The 20,725-nt window shown below is 36.4% G+C and overlaps 1 protein-coding gene across 6 annotated transcripts in view; it reads right to left on the reverse strand.

The window, feature by feature from the left end:
• The window catches only part of PCNT (pericentrin), a 102,132-nt gene that overhangs the window by 76,484 nt on the left and 4,923 nt on the right, over nt 1-20,725 (reverse strand). For all 6 annotated transcript variants that reach the window (XM_085312408.1, XM_085312407.1, XM_085312410.1 and 3 more), the window contains exons 2-14: nt 18,862-19,077; nt 16,780-16,830; nt 15,655-15,834; nt 12,747-12,890; nt 10,918-11,082; nt 7,373-9,853; nt 7,197-7,289; nt 6,775-6,951; nt 5,567-5,822; nt 3,687-3,736; nt 3,327-3,501; nt 2,045-2,181; nt 1,450-1,561 (exon numbers count right to left, since the gene is read on the reverse strand). In XM_085312408.1, coding sequence (XP_085168534.1) covers nt 1,450-1,561; nt 2,045-2,181; nt 3,327-3,501; nt 3,687-3,736; nt 5,567-5,822; nt 6,775-6,951; nt 7,197-7,289; nt 7,373-9,853; nt 10,918-11,082; nt 12,747-12,890; nt 15,655-15,834; nt 16,780-16,830; nt 18,862-19,077 — 4,237 coding nt within the window. The remainder of the gene's footprint in view (nt 1-1,449; nt 1,562-2,044; nt 2,182-3,326; nt 3,502-3,686; nt 3,737-5,566; nt 5,823-6,774; nt 6,952-7,196; nt 7,290-7,372; nt 9,854-10,917; nt 11,083-12,746; nt 12,891-15,654; nt 15,835-16,779; nt 16,831-18,861; nt 19,078-20,725) is intronic.

Consider the following 20,725-nt stretch of genomic DNA (forward strand, 5'->3'; position numbering starts at 1 on the left):
ATTAGAGACATGGGAAGATATTTGAAATGTTAATAAAGGTTAGGACTACAGAGAGGGAATATAAGAGTTCCAGCAAATACTAAAAAGCACTATCTGTACTATAATTCTGTAACATGATAGAGATTCAAAAAGGTCAACAAGTTAAAGTCTGACTAAAACCAAAAAAAAAAAAAAAAAACAGAATATTAATCTTTTCAGCTTATAGCCATAAAGTAGCATTGGAGTCAGGAAAGAAACAGTTATACTTCAAAAGCTAATTACAGTTACATTTGTTAGAAAGTTTGAAATGGTATTTAAAACAAAAGGCAGTGTAATTTTCTTAAACTACCCCAACAAAATATGTCAGCTCTGATTAATATACTCTAAAATTACCTGTTGTGTGCAGGTTTAATTAATACATTTCACAATTCTGACAGAAATTTGAATAAGCTGTACAAACAATATGTCAGACTGAAGTCTTGCGGTAATTATTTTCTTTCAAGCTTTAGAACTTCTTCATAATTTTAATGCAGATACATATAAGACCAAATAAAAAAAATTTTTTTTTCTTGTTTAAATGGCAGGCATAACATTTTTCTTTTCACTTTGAGATTTGAGAGGTTTATTTATTCTTTTCAAACCAAAGTATGCTTTCCTAAAGTGTTATTTTTAACCTTACAAGAAAACAAAATCATTCAGTCTGATTTCAGAAGTCTCATCTGAATGTTTTTATTTTATTTTTAAAATATTAAACAGCTTCATCCCAGAGCATTTCTAAATTTAAGGGTTAAAAGTCTTTCAGAAGATGTCTGTGTCAATGACAAAGCATTTTATTTAACTTACTTCAAAACCAGAAGAATGGAAAAAAAAGCCACAAAAAACAAACAAATTTCAACCTCAAGACCTAATTTAATCACATAGTTTTGAAATACTTCTGCTTTTATTTGAAGTAAGAGAACTGGCTACTAAAAAGAGTTAAAAAAAATCCCATATTGACAAGAAACCACTCAAATTCATGATCTATGTGGTGGTCTTTGCTACCTAAAACTAATCATTTTCTCAGTTGATTCTATAAACTCTTTCATACTGAACATAAATCAGAGCATGCTGACCAGCATTTTCTCTACTTAAACTACAATTCATTACAACTTCAAATCAAATTTGAAGTTAAATCTAACAGGGCTGTTTTCACTAAACTTTTGTATAGTGTGCAGGAGCAGAGCTTCAAGACACCAACACAATTAATAGAGAACAGCAATGATTGCAACAACAGTGGTGGTAACAACATGATGCTCCTGTTCCCACATTCAAAGACAATTCTGTACACATCTGTGACTTTGCTGTGCTTCTCGTATATGACTAAAAATCTTTCATATCAAAAATGAATTCAATCCTATATTAGGAGCAAAAGATAATCCTAGAAGAGCAATCCTAGAAGCAAAAGATAAAATGCATCAGTTTCAACCATACCACTTAACTCCTGCCGACTGGCTCGGGTGCTATTGAGTTGAGACCAGAGTTGCTTGATTTCTTCTTGTGAGCGAGTCTTTAGTTCTTCATGCGTGACCTGAAGTTTCTCCAGCTACAGAAGATGCATTAAAATTTTTGAACATTTTTGTTCTGATTGCTTGTTTTACATGCAACATAAACAGTACCGTCAGAAATAGGTAGAAACACTCAGTAACAACTAGACTTTCAGTCTAATCGGGATTGGCAGTGATACTGAGTAGCTCTTAATTACTGTTAGACCCACTCCTCTAACAGAGAAAGAGGTCTGCTGGTGGTGTCATATTTATCACGACTGGCAAGAATAAAGCATCAGCTAGATAAAACCAACAACACTGGCATATAAACAGAGAGAAAGGAACGGCACCAAACTGGCAAAAACGCAGCTGTGTTCAGAAGATTTTGAATCATTACAGAAAGTCCCAAGGTATTAACTTACTTTATTAGATATGTGTTACTTCTTCAATAAAAAGAAAAAGATTAAATACAAAAAAGTTGCCCAAATGTTATATATATCCTGTAAGTTTTGTGAGGTACATAGTAAATAAATCTTATTTACCTCCTTCTGAATATTCTGTTCTTTTTCTTGGCTTTTCAACTTCATATCTTCTAGGAGTTGGTTATGTTCAGTCTGCAGCTGTTCACGTAATTTTGTAATGGCTAATTCATGTTGCTTCTCCAAATCTATACATTTTACTAAATAAAAAATGAGCTCTGTTCAGCAGTCAGCACAGTGGCATAGCAATCTGTACAACATTTGTGTGACTAAAATAGAAACGCATGCATCCAGACTAGAATGCTCAYTTAAGGTATTCCCTACAGGGTTCACGGGAATAACAGCCTTCTCAGTAAGGATGTCAGTACTTGAAGAGCATCACAAATGCTTGAATAGTAAAGGATTTCAAAGCTTGAGATTTCTACATGGTGCTCCCTGGTTTCCCATGTCCCATGCTGTAAGCCAAGAGGCATGCAACCAGCTGGAGTGCTAGAAAGAAAACAAACCTCTGCTCTCYTCATATACAAATAAACTTCCTCAACCAGAAGCACATTTATTTAGAGCAGGGAATCAAACATTTCTTCATAGTCTACAACTACAGAATTTCTCTTATTATTACACTTAGTAGCTGGAAATAGAAGTGAGATGAACAGGAAGSAACACAAAAGCTCCTGCCAAATGTATTCTGTCTCAGTACTAACTGAACATTCTCTGAACCACATGAACTTGCTACTACCTCATTCAGCCAACAAATATTTCATCTGTCCCAGAGTCTGCAACAAATGGATCCCAATTCAGTCACAGTGAGCTGCAAAAGAATGTTCCCTCACAAAACAGTCTTATGGCACAGATTCAGGGAAATTGAGTAAAATCAGTGCAGGCTGGAAAGAACAAGAAACATCCTAACAGCAACCAAAGCCGCCAAAATACAGGCAAAGCATCTAGCCCATGACAGGTAAGAAGAGGCTGCTCTTTACCTCTCAGAGCTGGTTTACTGCCTGTCAGATTGGCATCAGAAATCCAGTACCTCTAGAACTAGATCTCCTTTTATTTGAGGAGAATATTATTTCCCTCATCTCTCGCCTTAATAACATTTTTGAAGGGAAATATATTCAGAGTCTTATATTCTTGTGCATGTCAAAATGTAACACACTTAACTAGGCTTTAAATACAAAATTTTCCTTTAGTTCTTGTTTTCTGGATAATCTCCAGGCATTGACCCAATCTTTAAGTAACAGTACGTGCATATACTTTGTTTTTACTTTTTATATAGGTTCTAAAACTCTCATAGGTATTTTTGCTATTGTTCAATAAAGACAACTGCTTCCACGACTATGACACTTACTTTCAAACTGTTCTTTGTCAAGAGAAAGAAGCCTCAACTCCACTTTGAGTTTTTCTGATTCCATTTCCAGTGTTTTCTGCAGTTCCTCCATTTCAGTTTGATGCTTTTCAGAAAGTTCTTTACACGTGCTTTTCAGACGCATCTCAGATTCCAATTCCCAATCCCCTTTAAGAGTCTAACAGAGAAATGTGCATTATTAAATGCAAACACACTTAGTAAACTGCAAGTACTTTTTCTATGTTTTCATATTCCATCTATTTGTCCTTTGCCATAAATACATTAGAACGGGACTCTGCTGCAACAGCTCTAGTTTACTGAAAGCAGTTTTATCTTTTCCTGTATGAAGAATAGAACTTGTACCTGGATACGTGTCTCTTCCATTTCCAATTCTATTTTCTTTCTCTGATCATCTGTGAAATAAAATACTATTTATTAATAAATTTTTATAAAACACCATGGTTAAACAACAAGTAAGAGATATGGAAGAGACGAGTATTTCAAAAAACTCRGGGCTTGAATTGCGAGGCACACAACAGTATGAGATACTGGGTTCTATCCAAATCTGCCATTACCTTATATCCTGGTATTGCCCTTTCATTTTTGAAAGAGATAAGCATCTGGATTTAACATTTAAGGTTGTCTTTGGAGTTAAGTGCAGTATAATTAACAAAGCAGTATCTGCTTAAATCTATAGAGAGCATGATACCAAAAATAGATATGAACTGCTGCCTTTACTCCTAAAGGTACTATTTCAAAAGTCTATTGATATTTTAGATACCAGTATTTCACTACAAACTGCTTTTAAGTGTTTGAATCATTTCTGTCTTCTGTGACATGGCAAGAGAACAGCAGATAGAAGCAAGTAGGAAACTCTTCTCTATCTTCTCCTAAAAATACCTAGGAAAGAGTGAAACAGAGATGCTACCATTCTGCTGAAGTGTCATGCAAACCAAAGGCTTTTTCCTTCCCACCTTCTCTCTAGATCCCTTCCAACTTCTTCTTCAGCACCTTTAYTGATCTGCAAGAACCCTGAAAAAGCCCATCAGTCCCCTTCTCCAAGCTTCAAAGTACTGTTAGCTTACAGTGTTGTTTCAAGTTTTTCAGTGGGAAATGAGAATCCAGAGACCCCAAGATGGTGCCAACTACCCAGCTAATGGTCAATTAGAGGAAGAAATTTAATCCAAATTCTAAGATAGAGTGTCCCTACACTCGGGCAAACTGGGATCATGTCCAATCATCGTTTTCCTAAAAAAAAAATTCCCAGTTAGTTCTCCTGCATCACCTATTTTCAGATTCTCTGAGTCCCCGCATTTAAGCACAATGGCTACATTCACATAAAGTTAAGTGGCCAAAACACATATAAACAGCTTTGATGTTGAGATTTGTTTCCAGACCTCCTCCTACTTTCAAATCCCACTACGTCATCAGTTCACTGTATTACTGGTGGTWAAAAGGTGCTTTTCTATTTTGGGTCAGAAAAATATTCTCTGCTTTTCAGGAAAGGACAATCGAAGAAAATTTTTCTTCAAGTTTTCTTCAGTAAATTAGAGATTGGTGCAGGTCTCACCTTCCTCCAAAAATTCCTGTTCAGTGTCAAGATCGGCCATAAAGATCAGAAGAGATGGTCCCATGATTTGGAAAGAGAAGACTATCCCAAACAATGCTAAGAGCACTGGCAGCAGGCCTTAGTACTATCAAGTGCATTTTTTTCTTGGTGAGGTCAAAATAAATCTTAGGTCAAACATTTCACCAAGGACACCTAGCTGCATGCTCTTACTGAGCCTTTCAATTCCTTGAAACTTTTTCCTACTTTTGAAACCATTCAAGCAAGCCAGGAAGCATTTAGGTATTTTGTCAGAAACACAACATTGAAGAACACTGCAGACTAAAGGCTATAAAAGTCCTAAAGAAACACAGGAGAACTCTACTCTTCACATTGATGAAACTCTTTGGGAGAACACCACCTAACACCTCCAAAAAACAACTAGTCCACTGTACTGCTGTTTTGCAGAGGTCACAACAAAATACTCATGTAGTTGGAAAGGAATTAAATTAGGTCTGGACAACTACTTTTTTCATAAGCCATACACTTTTGCACAGGCCAGTCTGGACCCTATCCTTATTAATGGCAATGCCAACTCTCCCTCAGAAGACCAGCTCTACACCAAGATAAAACCTGTAGATGAAAAAAGTACTTATGGGGTTTCAATTTCTAGCCCATTATTCCCATATTTTAATACCTAATTCTTGCTGATGCTTCAGCTTAAGTTCTTCTTTTTCCTTCAAACATTGTTCTTTAATCTTCTCCAACTCCAGCTGATGGCGGCTTTGCAGAATTGCTACTTCCTGAGCACGCTTATCATTGAGCATCTCCCGTAGTTCCACAAGGGCAGTTTCCTTTTCTTTTCTCAAGTTAGATTGAGTCAGCTCTAGCTGAGATGTGTGCATATTATTTAAGCTTAGGCGTAAAGCTTCCAGCTCAAGGCTGTGCAGTGTCTGTAACGGAAAAGAAAATGTTTCTCGCCTTCGCCTTAATAACATGCATTCATTTTTTCTTCAACTGTTTACAGACCTCTAGGTGTTGCCTTTCTAAATTTGGAAGGCATTTGTTCACGGATGGGAGAGAATCCTGAAAATACTGACGTTTGTTATAGTGAGACTTGCAAAATCTTTTCAGTGCAAAGTAAAAGATTTTCCTTACCTGACTCTTCTCCTACAGAATACTTTGCAGTTGTCCATTACCTCACAACATTTTCAGAACAGAAGACAACCAAACCCCTCCCTTCAATTGGCTGTTAAAATATTCCTCTTATTTGCTATGGTTATAATTTGGTACAAAGTAAAACTTTGAGGTGGTATTGGAAAAAATGGAAGTGAAAATAAAATTCACCATGTCTCATTAAAAAGTGTTGAATATCCATCAGTTAATAAAGGCAACTATAATAGACTGGCCTTCTCAATTCTTAAATGAGCCAAAAATTACACCAATACCTAGTAATAGACCTAAGACTAGTCATATTCTTTGCATTTCAACTTCATGTTAATGAAAGTGCTCAAAAACCTAACAAATATTCAGAGGAGAGAAAGTCAAGTTTATATAAGTTTAGTATAAAAGCATTCCTAATTATATTACTGAGATTAAAAAAAAATTAAAAAAAAAATACTTGTTAAACTTACCAAGACATGAAATACAAGAAAGTTCTTTCTTTACCCATCAATTTACATATCAAATTTTATTCAGAATTACTCTTAAGACACTAATTGCAGTAAGAACCCTGGAGAACTACTATAAAAAATATCTACTACACCACCCACCAGGGGAACACTCCTAATTCTTCAGTTGCACCATTACACAAAACAGCACACACAATACGCACAAGGAACAAGGCTGTTATAAAGTAAAGGCTCCAAGTAACTGCTACAGTATTACTGTGTTTCTTTACTATACCTGTGACTGCATCTGAGCTTGCTCAATCTCTGTTTTGTGTGTGGCTTCCATTTGATGCTGAAGTTCATCCAACAGCTGTTGCTGTTCTTTATTTAGGGCAGCACAGAGCTCTTCCATTTCCTCTTTGTGTTTACTAATCAGTTCAGAAATTTCACGATCGTGCTCTCGTTCATGTACCTGCACAGAACACTCAGATACAGAATTTTCTTAAAAATATAGTTATTTAGCGCTTTGCCCCTCTTACAAGTTATTAAGTCAGAATTCTCCCCTTGCTCCCCTCCTGTCAAAATCAAAGTCACCATGGGGGAGGGGAATTCAGTACAGACTTTAACATCTCCAAAACGTTTGTTCTCCTTAAATGACAAACAACACACACAAGATGAGTTTATTTTTCCCAAAATAAACCTGATCATACAACTTACCTTTTTTATTAGAGCAATCTGTTCCTTCCTTTCTTCCTCCAACTTCTGCTGCTTTTCCACTTTCTCCTTTATTTCGGTATTTAATTCTTCTATCTGAAAACAGGGACAAACATTTGCAATGACTACTTCAAGTATTCTGAAATCCCCAAATTCCTGCCACCATCAGGGCTGCCTACCTCTTTCTTGTGTGTCAAACTCACTTCACTAATTTCTTCACGATGTTGAGACTCCATTTTATCAATTTTCTCTTTGTAATGTTTCTCCATCTCAGACTGGGCTTCCTGCATAGCTTGTGCAGACTGAACAGACTCTTGCAAGCTAGTTTCAAGCTCCAACTGAGTTTTCTTCAAATGATCTATTTCTTCAGTCAGCTGCCTTTCTTTCTCATCATATTCAGAACTTTTTGCCTTTATTTCAGTGTTAAGTTTATGAATTTTGGAGTTACTGGAGTTCAGCTTTTCCTCATATTGCAATCTCTCACACTCCTGTACTTCTCTGAGGTTTTTCACCTCAGTATTAAGTTCATGTATATTTTTTTCAAGACTCTTTATGATGCTAACATTCTCTGCTAAGGCTTTTTCTGCTTGTATTAGATCCTGCTCCTTTTCAAATAATCTTTCTGCTAAGGTTGTTTTTTCCTCCACTAAGAGTGTTAATTTTTGTTCTTTACTATTGATTTCAGCTTTGAGTGACTCCTGTTCTTTCAGCAATGTCTCTTCTAGTATGGTTTTCTGGCCAAGCAGCTCAGCTATTGTCTGGTTTTTGGCCTTCTGAGCCTCAAGCTGTGTTTGTATTTGATCCCTTTGACTTTGCAAAGCAGCTAACTGACGTCCAAAAAGAGACTGTACTTCGCTTGTTACAGAATCAGAAGCAGTTTTCTGCTCTTGAACTTCTTTCACTAATTGCTCCTGAGTTCGCAATTGCGCCATCAACATTTCTCTTTCCTCCTTGAGGTCTTTTACCATTTCTTGCCAGGGCAAGGATTTTGATAGTTGTATTACAGAATCTTCATCACAGTCAGGCTGGCCTCCATCCTGTTGCTTTACTAGAAAGCTTATTCTGTTTTCAAGTTCTTTCTCCTTCTTTGTTTTTTGATCAAGCTCCTTTTCACAACGGGCCCGTGCCTCACGCTCTTCCCTCAGTTCCCCATGCATATCAGAGAGCTCAGTCATTACTTTTTTCCATTTATCAATAGCTTCTTGGGTCTCCTGATGAGACTTGTTCAAGGCTGCTTCCTTCTCATGGAGCTGCTCAGTTAGCTTCACACATCTCTCTATTAAACAAATGTTCTCATCATCCTTTACATCGTCATCATCACTTATTTTATGTTGCTGCAGGGAGCTACCTGACAAAAATGAAACCATGGCTTCTGCTTCCATCTCAGTCTCTTCAAAAGTCCCTTGAGCTAAACTGCTAGGGTGTGTTTTCTCACCAGGGCCGAATTTTAATAAAAGCGGAACGAAATCTGTGCTGGGTTCTAAAAGCATATTGCTGTCTAACTCGCATTTACCTTCTTCAATGGCATAACCTTCAGAATTGTCTGACGTGTATGACTGTTCTGGTCTCTCTGTGGAGACAAGATATTTAGCCAATAAGCCTTCATCACTGGTAAAAGAGCCTAGTTCTAACGAATGTTCTTCAGACAGGCTATCAGCTTCATAACTTTCATTTTCACTATTCTTTTCGAGCTTCTTTAAATTCTTAACTTCTAATTCACCTCTTAAGGAGTCTACTCCCAAACCATGCTGTGACTCTAGCTCTTCATGAACTAACTCTTCTTCACCTTTAAGCTGGCATGGTTTATTCTGTATCTCTTCAAGATCTGCTCTCTGCAATTCTGACACCTCTTGCAAAATTAGTTTTTCTTTCATTTTCATAAACTTTCTATTGTAGACCATCTCTTGCCTTAAGTTTATGTTTCTTTCAGCCTCAACATGTAGCTTTTCATTTAATTCCTGGATGAAAGAATTGAGTTTCTGGATCTCTTCATTCAAGGACTCTTTTTCTCGTTTATATCGCTGGGCTTCCTTGACCTGTTCTTCTGCATCAGAAAGCTGGGATTTGAGGCCAACAATTAAATCTTTGTATTTAATTTCAGTTTCAGATTTTTCTCTCTTGAAATCTTCCAGATGGTTTTCCAGCTTTTCTCTCAAATTTTCTTTATGTATTTCAGACTCTTGAAGCCTATTATTTAAGTCAATTATTATGACATTCAAATTCTGAATGTCTTCCTCAGAATTCAGAGCAGAGAGTTCTTTTTTTAACTGTTCAAGTTCATTCTTGTATTTTAAAGTCACTTCTTCCTCATATACCTGCTTGGCTTTTGCAATCTCATTTCTGTGGCATTTCTCCAGCTCAGCCCTCAAACTCTCTAACTGTCTACAAGTATCCTTTTCATGATTCACTTTGAGTTCTTCAATACGCTGCTGTTCTTTCATTTTGGATAAGGATATTTCATTTTTTAACTCTGTTATTTCTGAGTCCCGGAGAGATAGAGTATGTTGTAGTACAGATAAGCTAAATCTTTCTGATATCAGTACATCCTGAAGACTTTTTATACTTTCTTCTTTTTCTTCTACGGTTTTATACAGTTGCTGCATTGTATCTTTCATACTCTCCTCCATTTGGGCAAGCAGATTTTCTTTATCTTTGGTATTCTTAAAAATAAAATATKACATATGAAATACGCAATTGAAATRTGACATACTGTAATTTCCCCAAAACTCCAGCTTTTATTATCTCTTCACAGGTAACTTTTACCCTTAAATGCAGAGTATTTCATTGGCCTAGGCAACTGGATTTTTTAAACATGTCCTTGAGAGTGAGAGGCTTTTAACTACAGCATTGATGGTTCTGGGCCTAAACAAAATCAGTTTTTCTCAGCTATTTTTCATATATCTTACTAATTAGAATCCCTATGAAATCTGCTTCTAAAGAAAAACTTTTTTCATGACCATATCGTCACTGCTGGTCAGAGTTAGCATCAAATTCTAAATGCATATTATGACCGCTCTACATTTAGAATTTTTAACTTGAAGATTATTTCTTTATTTGTAGCACTTGTTTCTGGAGTAAGTACATCAAAATATTCCCAGCATTTCACTCTGTTTTGGATCTGAAACAAATATGCTTACAGGTACAGTTAAGTTTTGCTCTCAGATAAGCATTTTGAGTAACCATTCAAACACAACTGTAGAATTATTAAGTGATGACCCTCTGTTTATACAGCAGCTTTCATCCTACTGGAATGCTATGCCTCTGACATCTCAGTTACATTCCCACATGCATCTGTTCAATAAACACTGCAAAGGAGCTATTTCTGACTGAAATTTCTTAACCTTATACGAGAGTCTAGTACAGTGGTAAAGACATCCCATTCTGCAACAGAAATGGTAACAGAATGGAATAATTTMAACACATAACAGTAAGTCAGTTTTAAACAACCAGAACTGAATCCTTCTTACAAAAAAAAATCTTAAATTTTCAGTAGTTACTTTGCCTAAGCTGGACAAACATCTTCAAAAGACCAGATTTTAATATCATGTTGAAGAAAAAATTTAGTACTCATTCAGTACTGAAGTATCAATGCTACCTCATGCAAAAATTAAAATGTTCTATATATTCTCCTCTTCCAAAAGGAGCCATCTTGGCTTACAAGTTCACGACAAAAAGCTAATTACTTAGAACTCATAACTATAAAGAAACTTTAAAGAGCTTTTACCTTTTGAGAAGACTCAAGCTGTAATTCTAAGTCACGTGCTTTCTGACGCAGCATTTCCAAATGCGTACTTTGCTCTTTGAGACAGTTCTGAAACAAGGTCACTTGGTGCTGGGCTTCCAATACTTCATTTTTTCTAGGGCTTTTATTCCTCAGCATCTCATTTGCCTGAACACATAAGTGTATTCAGTCAGAAGTGTGTTTACACCAGAATAACTCATACACTGACCTTCCTGTATGCTTAACATATACTGTATTCATTTAATACAGATTTACTCTTTCATTTTCAAAGAATAAGACTCTTCCTCAAAAGTCGTTTCATGTTTGAAATACTATTATTTACCATAAAAATATAAATGTTAGATAATTCACACTTACGAAGCCCCAAAAATAAAGTAGGACTTCCAATGAGCTGGGCATTCTGGTAAGAGGCCAATAAACAAAATAAGTCTTTTCTCCAAGGTATTTACAATCTAATACCATAGGGTTTCTTGCCCCTCAACTCTTCTCAAGTGAAAAGAACTTCTCCCACTTTTTTTTTAAGCTTTAGGGGTAACAGAGAAAAGTGTTTTACTCATTTTTAAATTAACATTTTCTAAAAATGTTACTAAAACCAAGAAGATAAATATATTTAAGATGGTATTTGTTCTTTCATCTGATATCAAAGTTGTAATTATGCTTCCACAAATGATTTGCATCACACTACTAGCCTTTATTTAGAATACACCTGAAGTGCAATCTAGAGTCTTTATAATTGTCTTCAGTGGCTTATGGAGCAAATCTCAACAATCATCAACTGGGAGCAAATCCCAGCAAACATCTGTAGAGTAAGTCTCGCTATTACAAAGTACTTTGTCAATAGCATTCAGAACTGCACAGAAAAAGCAGTATTTCTTTCCCTTTTCCAAAGTAAGAACTCCATTGTGCAGAGGATTTGTTTCCAAGCATAAGTAACAAAACCCTATACTCCTTTAAGGTTTTTTTTGGTTTTGTTTTTTTTAAAGCACCCCTTTCTTAGCTGGACATTTAAGACATATAGCCCCTCCTACTCTGATTCTTACCTTGCAAACCTGACAAAATCAGTAAATATTATTCTTTGGTATACACAACAAGGCTCTTAAAAAACAAAAATAAAGATATTCGGAGAGAGAGGAGCTACTGTAACACTGAAGATCATGAAACGGGATAAAAAAAGAAAATTAAAGTATATGAAAGGATGTAGAATATCACAACATATAGGGTTTCAAATCGACAGTCAACCTATCAGCAAAGCAGGTTCCTGTGCATCAAAGGAGCTACATCAGCTGTCTTTCAGTTACTTGAAATCATCTTTGAAGCAAGTCACTTTTAGCTCTGAGAAATACAAGGTAGAGTATATAAAAGGCAGCTGTAATACCTCAGCTGATACACAGTCACTTGTTATGCTGAAGTAAACTGATCACAAATAAGTCCATACTATTATAATGACTTCTGTGTACAGATCCCAAGCTACTATCAATATTGGGTAAAATTCCCTAACAAAAGCTAAACTGATGCACCAAAAAGTGCAGTTATCTCCTGAATATTTCACAGCAAGTTAAGCAGCAAATGTAAAGATGTCTCCAGGACTTCTGTATAGCAACTGCAGAAAATTCTGCCTTGCACTAATATCATTTTCACAGCTGTACTGCAAACTGAATTTTTGTGAAACATCAAAAACAAGAAAGAAGAGTCATGTATTCTTTAAGAAATATGTGAAAGGGTCAAGATGTACACTAGAAGTTTTCATGTTTATGTTCAAAACCTATTCTTGTTCACTTTKTAAGGAAATAAAAATTACAGAAGGGTCACACCTGATGTAACTGAAGTTGTAAACCATGGATGTCGTCAGCTACATGTGCGGCCTCTTCCTGGAGGTCATTGCGATCCTTCCTCGCCTGTTGAAGGCTGCTTGTTAGTTTTCTTATGACTTCATTCCGTTCCTGGACGGCAGTTTCCTACATGAATCACAAAAAGTGTGCCTTTAAAACCAAAGTATATTAGGAGCCCAATAGGTTTTATTAAAGCAAAGCTGTTACAGTCTGTAGTTGCACTGAAGTTTTAATGAACTTGCTCTATCAGAACAGAAATATTTCTGTTAAAACATGAAGGTAGGAGTGAGGAAAGAAATCTTCCACCAATTTCAAAGAGAAGAGGAAGATAATCACAAGTGATTTTGTTTTAATTAAATAGGATTTGATAATGAACAGGAAAAAATAATTTAGAAATTTCATGGCTCTTACTGGCCTACAAGTAATCATTTTTCTACAGGAGATAATGAATCTTTATTACCCCTAAATTGTATCCCATTTGTCAGTTCATCCCTTCAGTCATGTGAAAGAAAGCTAACAAGGTGGGATACATTAATCCTATTTCATGTTAATCACATTAACCTTTTCAAATTATTCCTCACTGACAGGAAGTATCTTTATTGTTGTTGATTTTTTCTTTTAGGACTAGAAAACATCTAAATAAAGAAGCTACTATTTTTCTAAAGTACCTGAAAATTTACCATAATTTAGAAATCCTGGAAAGAGGGAATTCAAAATACTTTTTTAATGTTTTGGAGGAGAAGAAAGGTCAGTTTATCAAAGTTTACCTTACCTTGTTTAATCATTTGCCAAAACAAAAAGTACAGATATCTTACATATACTCATAGTGTAAATGATCACAGTGAGGGGGAGGAAAAAAGAGAGAAAAAAAAGAAAAACATCTTTAGAAAGAAAGAATTGTCGTCCAATCTGAGCCTTTAAAAGGAACCCAGCTGCTTCCAGGAAGTGGATTTAGAGCTATAACAACACTGGTATTTCAATGAGCATTTCCTGTTTAATAGTTTGAACAATACTTGATAAATACTGACCTTTTATGTAGCTTTATTTATTTATATCACTTTCTCCACTAAGAAGAAAAATTACTTTGGACCTGTTTGTAGAATAGTTAAATGGCCTAACTAGGCSATCTTTTTCCTCAGTAAGGCAACTTCAACTTTGACACCTAGTCACTGGACATACCATATTCAACTTGGCTTACAATGACTGAACCTTTAGAGAATCAGTCTTACAATAAATGGAGGTAGTCTCATGCTTATCCCTTGCCTCAGTGTATGATCAATTAACTACTTTCCATCATGAAACTTGGTCCTTTGTGGTTTTTAAAGTTTTCTCTGTAAAGGTCCACTCTCAAATACAGCTACACAGAACTTAGTAGTAAAGCTATCAATAAATACCCAAACATTTATATAGAAAAGAAATTATGCAGGCATTTTATAAAAATTTCTCTAAAATAAAACTAATTCAAATTTATTCAGGTTTGATTCAAGTGATACAAAGTTCGGGATACAGATTGGTGAAGGAAGAACTTAAGCACTRCTTCTACAGGGTCTAGACAATCTCAGAATGGTTGAGGTAGGAAGGGGCCTCTCGAGATCAACTGGGTCAACCCACCTGCTCAAACAGGGTTAACTAGAGCACGTTGCCCGGGACTGTGTCAAGACGGCTTTTGAATATCTCCAAGGATGGAGACTTCCCAATCTCTCTTGGTAACCAGTGTTCAAGCAGCTTCACAGTGAAAAAGTGTTTTCTGATGTTGAGATAGAATTTCCTATGTTTCAGTTTGTGCCCATCTTGTTACAGGGCACCAGTGACAAGAGTATGGCTCCATACCCTTGACACCCTCCCTTGAGATATTTATCTCCATTGATAAGATCCCCCTAAGCCTTCTCTTCTCCAGGCTAARTAGTCCCAACTCTCTTGGCCTCTGCTCACATGAGAGATGTTCTACCCCCTTAATCATCTTTGTGGCCCTTCGCTGGACTCAATCCAGCAAGTGCATGTCTCCTGCACTGGGGATCCCAGCACTAGACACAGTATTTCAGCTGTGGCCTCACCAGCTTTGAATCAAGGGGAAGGATTACTCCCCTTGAGCTGCTGGCAATGCTCTGCCTAATGCAGCCCAGGATATCACTGGCTGCCTTTGCAATTGCTAGCTCATAATCAACTTGTCATCCACCAGGACCTCCAGGTCTTGCTCTGCAGTTTTGCTCTCGAGTAGGTCAGCCTCCGGCCTGTATTGGTGAAGAGGTTATTCCTCCTCAGGGGCAGGACCCCATGCTTCCCTTTGTTGAACTTCATGAGGTTCCTTTCTCCGCATTACTGAGATCCCTCTGATGGCCACACAACCCTCTGGGGTATTAATCACTCCTCTCAGTTTTGTGTTACCACAAATTTGCAGAGGGTGCACTCTTGTCCCTTCATCCAGGTCATTACTGAAGAAGTTGAATAGGACTGGCCTCAGTATCAACCCCTGGGGAACACCACTAGTGACTAGCATCCAACTGGACATGGTGCCACTGATCACAACCCTCTGCACCTGGCAATTCAGCCATTTTTCAATCCACCYCACTGTCTGCTTATCTAGCCCATAATTCCTTGCCTGTGAGGCTGTTACGGGAGACAGCGCCAAAAACCTCACTGTAGTCAAGGTGAACAACATCCACTGCTCTCCCCTCATCCACTAGGCTAGTCATCTCATTGTGGAAGCCCATCAGATTGGTTAAGCACAATTTCCCCTTCATAAATCCACACTGAATCCATTGCTAGTACATTTTGAGAAGATGAAATATCCTTCCATAAAACAATAGTTTGTTTTAATTCTACAAATATTTAGGACACGAGACTTAAAATAAGTAATACTATCCCTATTATCCAATTTTATGAAACATACCTGAAGATGCATAGAGTCACTATGCTGGGTAAGTTGCTCTTGTAGCTCATTCATCTGTGTAGTGAGTCTTTCAACTGCTTCCTGTTTCTCCAGAAGTTTGTTTTCTAGCTCAGCTATTCTAGTTTGACACATCTCACCATCAAGCTGACTGCATTCTGCAGCAGAATTTATTGTAGCTTTCTTCATTAAAGAAAAAAACTGTATTTATTCATCAAGGACAATATACCATTTCTATTTTATGATTACTCTGAACATAAATTCAGTTGCAAGCTTATAATCTAGGCTTGGTTTAGTTTAAAAAAATTCAGCATCTAGATTTGAATCTAATATCACTATTATATAATACAGCCTTAATTCTTAAAAATTTCAAATATTTCTCAGAGGTCATACAGTTTCACATGATAATTTAATGGGCAAATGTAAAATATGGAGAAGAAYGGTTTGATTCTATAGCACCAGATTTTTGCAAAGTCCCATTCTGACACATTTGCGGATTTAAACTTACAAGTTTTAAATGAGGGGGGGTAAAATACTACCAAAATTAAATAAAGTTTTGTGTCTTTCTAGGCTGACTGTTCCCTGGGCCAGCCGTAACACAATAATAATGAAATTTTTTTTGATTTAACATTAAACTCTAGCATAATTAGCCAATTTCAAATAAATATTAGCAACRTACCATGTGAAAAATAAGTTAGCTTCAATGGCTTTTACCAACAAAACAGGAACCAAGAACTCTAAAAAGTTCCTCTAACCAATCCTTTGAGTCCTTAAGAGCAATATCATTAGAATTCTCTTATATCTTGTATTTCATTTAAAATATTTTTTGTTTTTAATGCCTGAAATAATTAAAAAATAAACCCTCTTTTCAATTACAAATATTCCAATCTCTGGACAAGACCTCTGATTTCAGTAAAAACACCACTCTTACCAATCAATTCCTCAGCTAATGATACACGTAAATACAAGCTTTTAGACTTCAACACAGTGAGATGATACCACTTTTATCACATGTATGATAACAATCCTCTATGACTAAACCATATATAGCATTTTGCTAACTGGCTATATCATTTTATCACATATATATCAGCATCTGTTACTAAACATATTTTCTTTTACACTTACTTCAGCAGCATGATCATTGAGTACATCCCAGTTGGAAAAATTAGCACTTCCCTGTCAAGTAAACAAATAAAACAGCCACTAAATCATGGCCATTTTTGAGATGCATATGGAAAATCAGAATCATTTGGGAAATACTCTAAGCAGCCAGGTCAGAAAAGCCCATACTATCAGAAAACATAACGAAAAAGATAGGGAGGGAGACACAGATATCTGAAACTCAGCTCATCCACAGTCAAAAGAAATACATGCAGAAGTTTTGAAATGGCTATTAATGCCTATTCAAAGATTTAGTGCTATGTCTCACCATTGAGATTCGAGATTTTAATCTTTGGCTTTTATGGCTTGCAAATTCAATTAAGCACTCTTTAACTTACTACTGAATATGAGTCAATAATTTAACAGACTGAGACAATTTAATGAATATGCTAAAAATCATTCAGACAATTATGTAAGCAACAGCATTTTCTGATGCACACACTTAATGTAGCATGGTATCTCAAAAGATATTCACTCTTATGAAAGCCTCGGCAATACTGACACAGATGACTGCAGTGCTATTTAGAAAAGTCAAATCATAGCCCTTTCAGTATTTTGKATCTGCACTAAGTACTTTCCAATGACCACTGTCTCCCTAGGGATGCCATAGCATTTCTACCTGTGTAACCTATACAGCAATTCCATTCACTTTACAAACAGGCTATTTTGACAAAAGTTCTCCAGAAGCATTAAGTAATTTTGTAAAATTAAGGTTCACATGAAAGTAGCAAGAACACCAATAATGATTCTAACATTAAGTGATAAAATACTGGATGCTTTTTTTCAGTGCAAGATAGCTTAGCATGCAGTTTCATAAAAGCCGTAGCAAAGCCACAGCTACATTCAAGACATCCTGAAAGCATTAGGATGCTTTCCTAAAGCTACCCCTGCTATAGAAAGGAGGACCACACATATAAATGGTATCCTAAAATAAGTCAGGTTTCCGAACACACTACTCTCCGACGCTACTATTTATTATATGTTGTGAAACCGCAAGAACAGTTGGAGAGCTGKTTTTTGTGCAGAAGGGCACCACCTCCCCAAAATGAAGGTATCATGTGAATAGACTGGGAAACTACTTTTTAAACAAACTCTCAGACTAAGATAGCTCTAGCTTGTTGTTGCTAGAGAGATGCCTGGTACCTTCTGCAGTTTCTCAAAGCATTAGCCAACCTCTTCTGAAGCAAATGAGATTCCTATAAAAATACTATGCAAAGCTATGTTCTGTTTGCTTCTACTACAGGGAGAGGGGGAAGACAGGGAGGGAAAGTGTGTTATGTGATTATCTACTCCAAAACTTAAAATATATATATATCTTGCTTGTAAGCTGAAGCTGGAAAGCAACCATTTAATTCAAACCGTTACATCCATTTGTCTGTTAGCAGCTGCCTACTAATCACAGGCATCACAATATACGTCTATTAACATGACTACTGGGTCACTTGTATAGGATCACAAGTAGAAACACACTGGAATAGATCGGGCACAAAAAGAGACCCATTAAAAAAAAATTGGCACAGAACATAACAATGTCTGTGCTGGCTTTACAATGGTTACAGTACCTACTTAAAGCATCCTGGAACAACTTTCCCTCCCCTCCTCCCCCCCGAAAATTTTAAGTATGTTTGAGCCAGCAAAGCAATACAAAGTCAAATAAATGTTGCATGCTATGAAGTCATGGTACTTTCACTCATCTACTACACTTCTCAAACTGGATTTGCCACTTCACAGAATCACAGCCCCAGAATCAGAAATCTACCAATGGAAAACTTCACAGAAATGAAAGGTGAAAGACCTCAATTTAGCAGGCTAAGAGCAGACAGTTTCCTGACAACAGGTCTGTCATTCCATATAATGGAAGCTCAATTTCTGACAAAACCTTCAGTTTTTTCAATTACTTGGATCATTTTGGAAGAGAATTTTTTATTACAAGAGAAAATGCACCAGTTTACTTATTACTAATAACGAATTAAGCGAAACAAGCATCTGAAATACTTGCTATCTGTAGAGAGAGTGAAGTGAAACACAAGAAATATTAAGATTTACCTCTGTCTCTACTGTTGTCTCTAGTAGGTTCGTGTCTTCAGCCTCACTCTCTATATCTTTCCCAACATCTGGAAGAAAGTCACAGTCCTGCGCCACTAGTGCGTACTCTTCCTTCGGAACGTCATGCGTGTGGACAGACGAGCCCTTCCTCTTCGCCGTCTTTTTCTGCGACTGCGTGATGCCACTTTTTGTTTTTCGCTGTCTGAAGTAAGCAAGCTGTGCAGAAAAGATTGGAAGAGGTAGAGGGAGAGGTAAGTGAGAAAAAGGTAGCAGGACCACAAGATTAACACACTCATGGGTGACAAAGAATATCCTGACTTGATGAAATATGTACATCTGCAGAAAAACTGCTTTATCTTCCTACTTTCTGCACATTCAGTATCTTTACTAGATAACTGCACAATTAATCAAGAAATCCCCCACCAGTACTAAAGACTCATTTCAATACAAGAATCAAATTTTACTCAGTGAAACTTCCTGTATCAATGACAATTCAGAATTATAGCAAGGGAGATTAGTAAAGGAATGAGTTGTTCATATACTAGAATCATGAAAAAAAAAAAAAAGAGTTGAGCCATATTACAGTCTTTCTGCAAGACTGGCAAAAACAATAACCCCTTAGAAATGTATCTAAATAAATCTTTGCCAGAATAAGCGTTAAGATTAAAATTAACGGAAGTGAGTCCTCATGCTCCTTCCCTGTCACCCCCTTAAGAGAATATAGCAAAACTTCCTAGCCAAAAAGCAGACTGTAGTACATAAATAGAAAATTAATTAAGCCAGGTCATTTTAATTTCTTCTGTTGAAGAATTAGATGCTCTACTTTATCAGAGTATCACAGCTCTGTGAAGCACCTGGGACTTGCAAAGARTGTCACTGACAGAATTATTACCTAACTTTCCTTAGCACCTTAAACAGCTTAAAGAGGATTATCTTATTTTCAACTCTAGTATTGTGTTTAGGCAGCACTTCCAACTAACATCTCAACTGCAGCACTAATTCTAAGACATCCTTCTAATAGCTGAAAAGCCTTCTCCAAGGTTACAACCATGGGCCATCAACTACACAGTTAAAATGCCCTTGCAATGAGATAAAACATACAGTCAAAATGACAACAGGATGCAAACATTCACAAAAGCAAAGTTCCACCTGCAATATACATGCAAATCAATTGCTTCATAGTTTGGTTTTGCTGTAATAYAGCTACAATGCAAAAAGAAGTCTCACTGACTTCTTTTCATTCAACTTGTGAAAGGGATTAATTTGGGTCCTTCCCTGTTACACGCCAGTTTCATTACAGAAGATTCTAATCGCCAGCTCAGCTCATAAATATACATTTACATACTACTACACTGAACAGCCAGTTTAAAGTGTTTTTTGCAGACAGACAGACATCAGATTCCTACATCAGCTGTTAAGGTGTTTATGTACAAATAACTTACTATTTTAAAATTAAGTTCTATGGTTCCTGTAGTTATTAATAGTGAATGCAGATTAAACAAAAAAAATGCCAGGTACCATGTCTTCCAGCATAAAAAAAAGGAACAGAACAGTAATAAAATTGTAATGATACAAATGCTATTCTCTGAAATCAGGTGTTAACTCCAGCACTTACTGATGACATTATTTATCAAAAATAGCTATTGCACTAATTAACTAGATGACATGGGGAAAGGGGGCAGGAAGAAACCTAAAGAATAACAGCAAGTAGAGGAAGATCTTCAAGCTGGACAAAACAAGAATAGGAGCAAAAAAAGTCAGAAAAGATGGGAAACAAAAAGGCAGAAAGAGTGGTCACTCTACAGGGCAGTAAATGACTTTGTAAAGTGAGACCAAGTAAGATATTTCACATTAAAGTACTAAA

This window comes from Rhea americana, unplaced genomic scaffold (genome assembly GCF_003343005.1).
Source record: "Rhea americana isolate MKP2758 unplaced genomic scaffold, rheAme1 scaffold_362, whole genome shotgun sequence".
In the NCBI taxonomy this organism is placed as follows: domain Eukaryota; kingdom Metazoa; phylum Chordata; class Aves; order Rheiformes; family Rheidae; genus Rhea; species Rhea americana.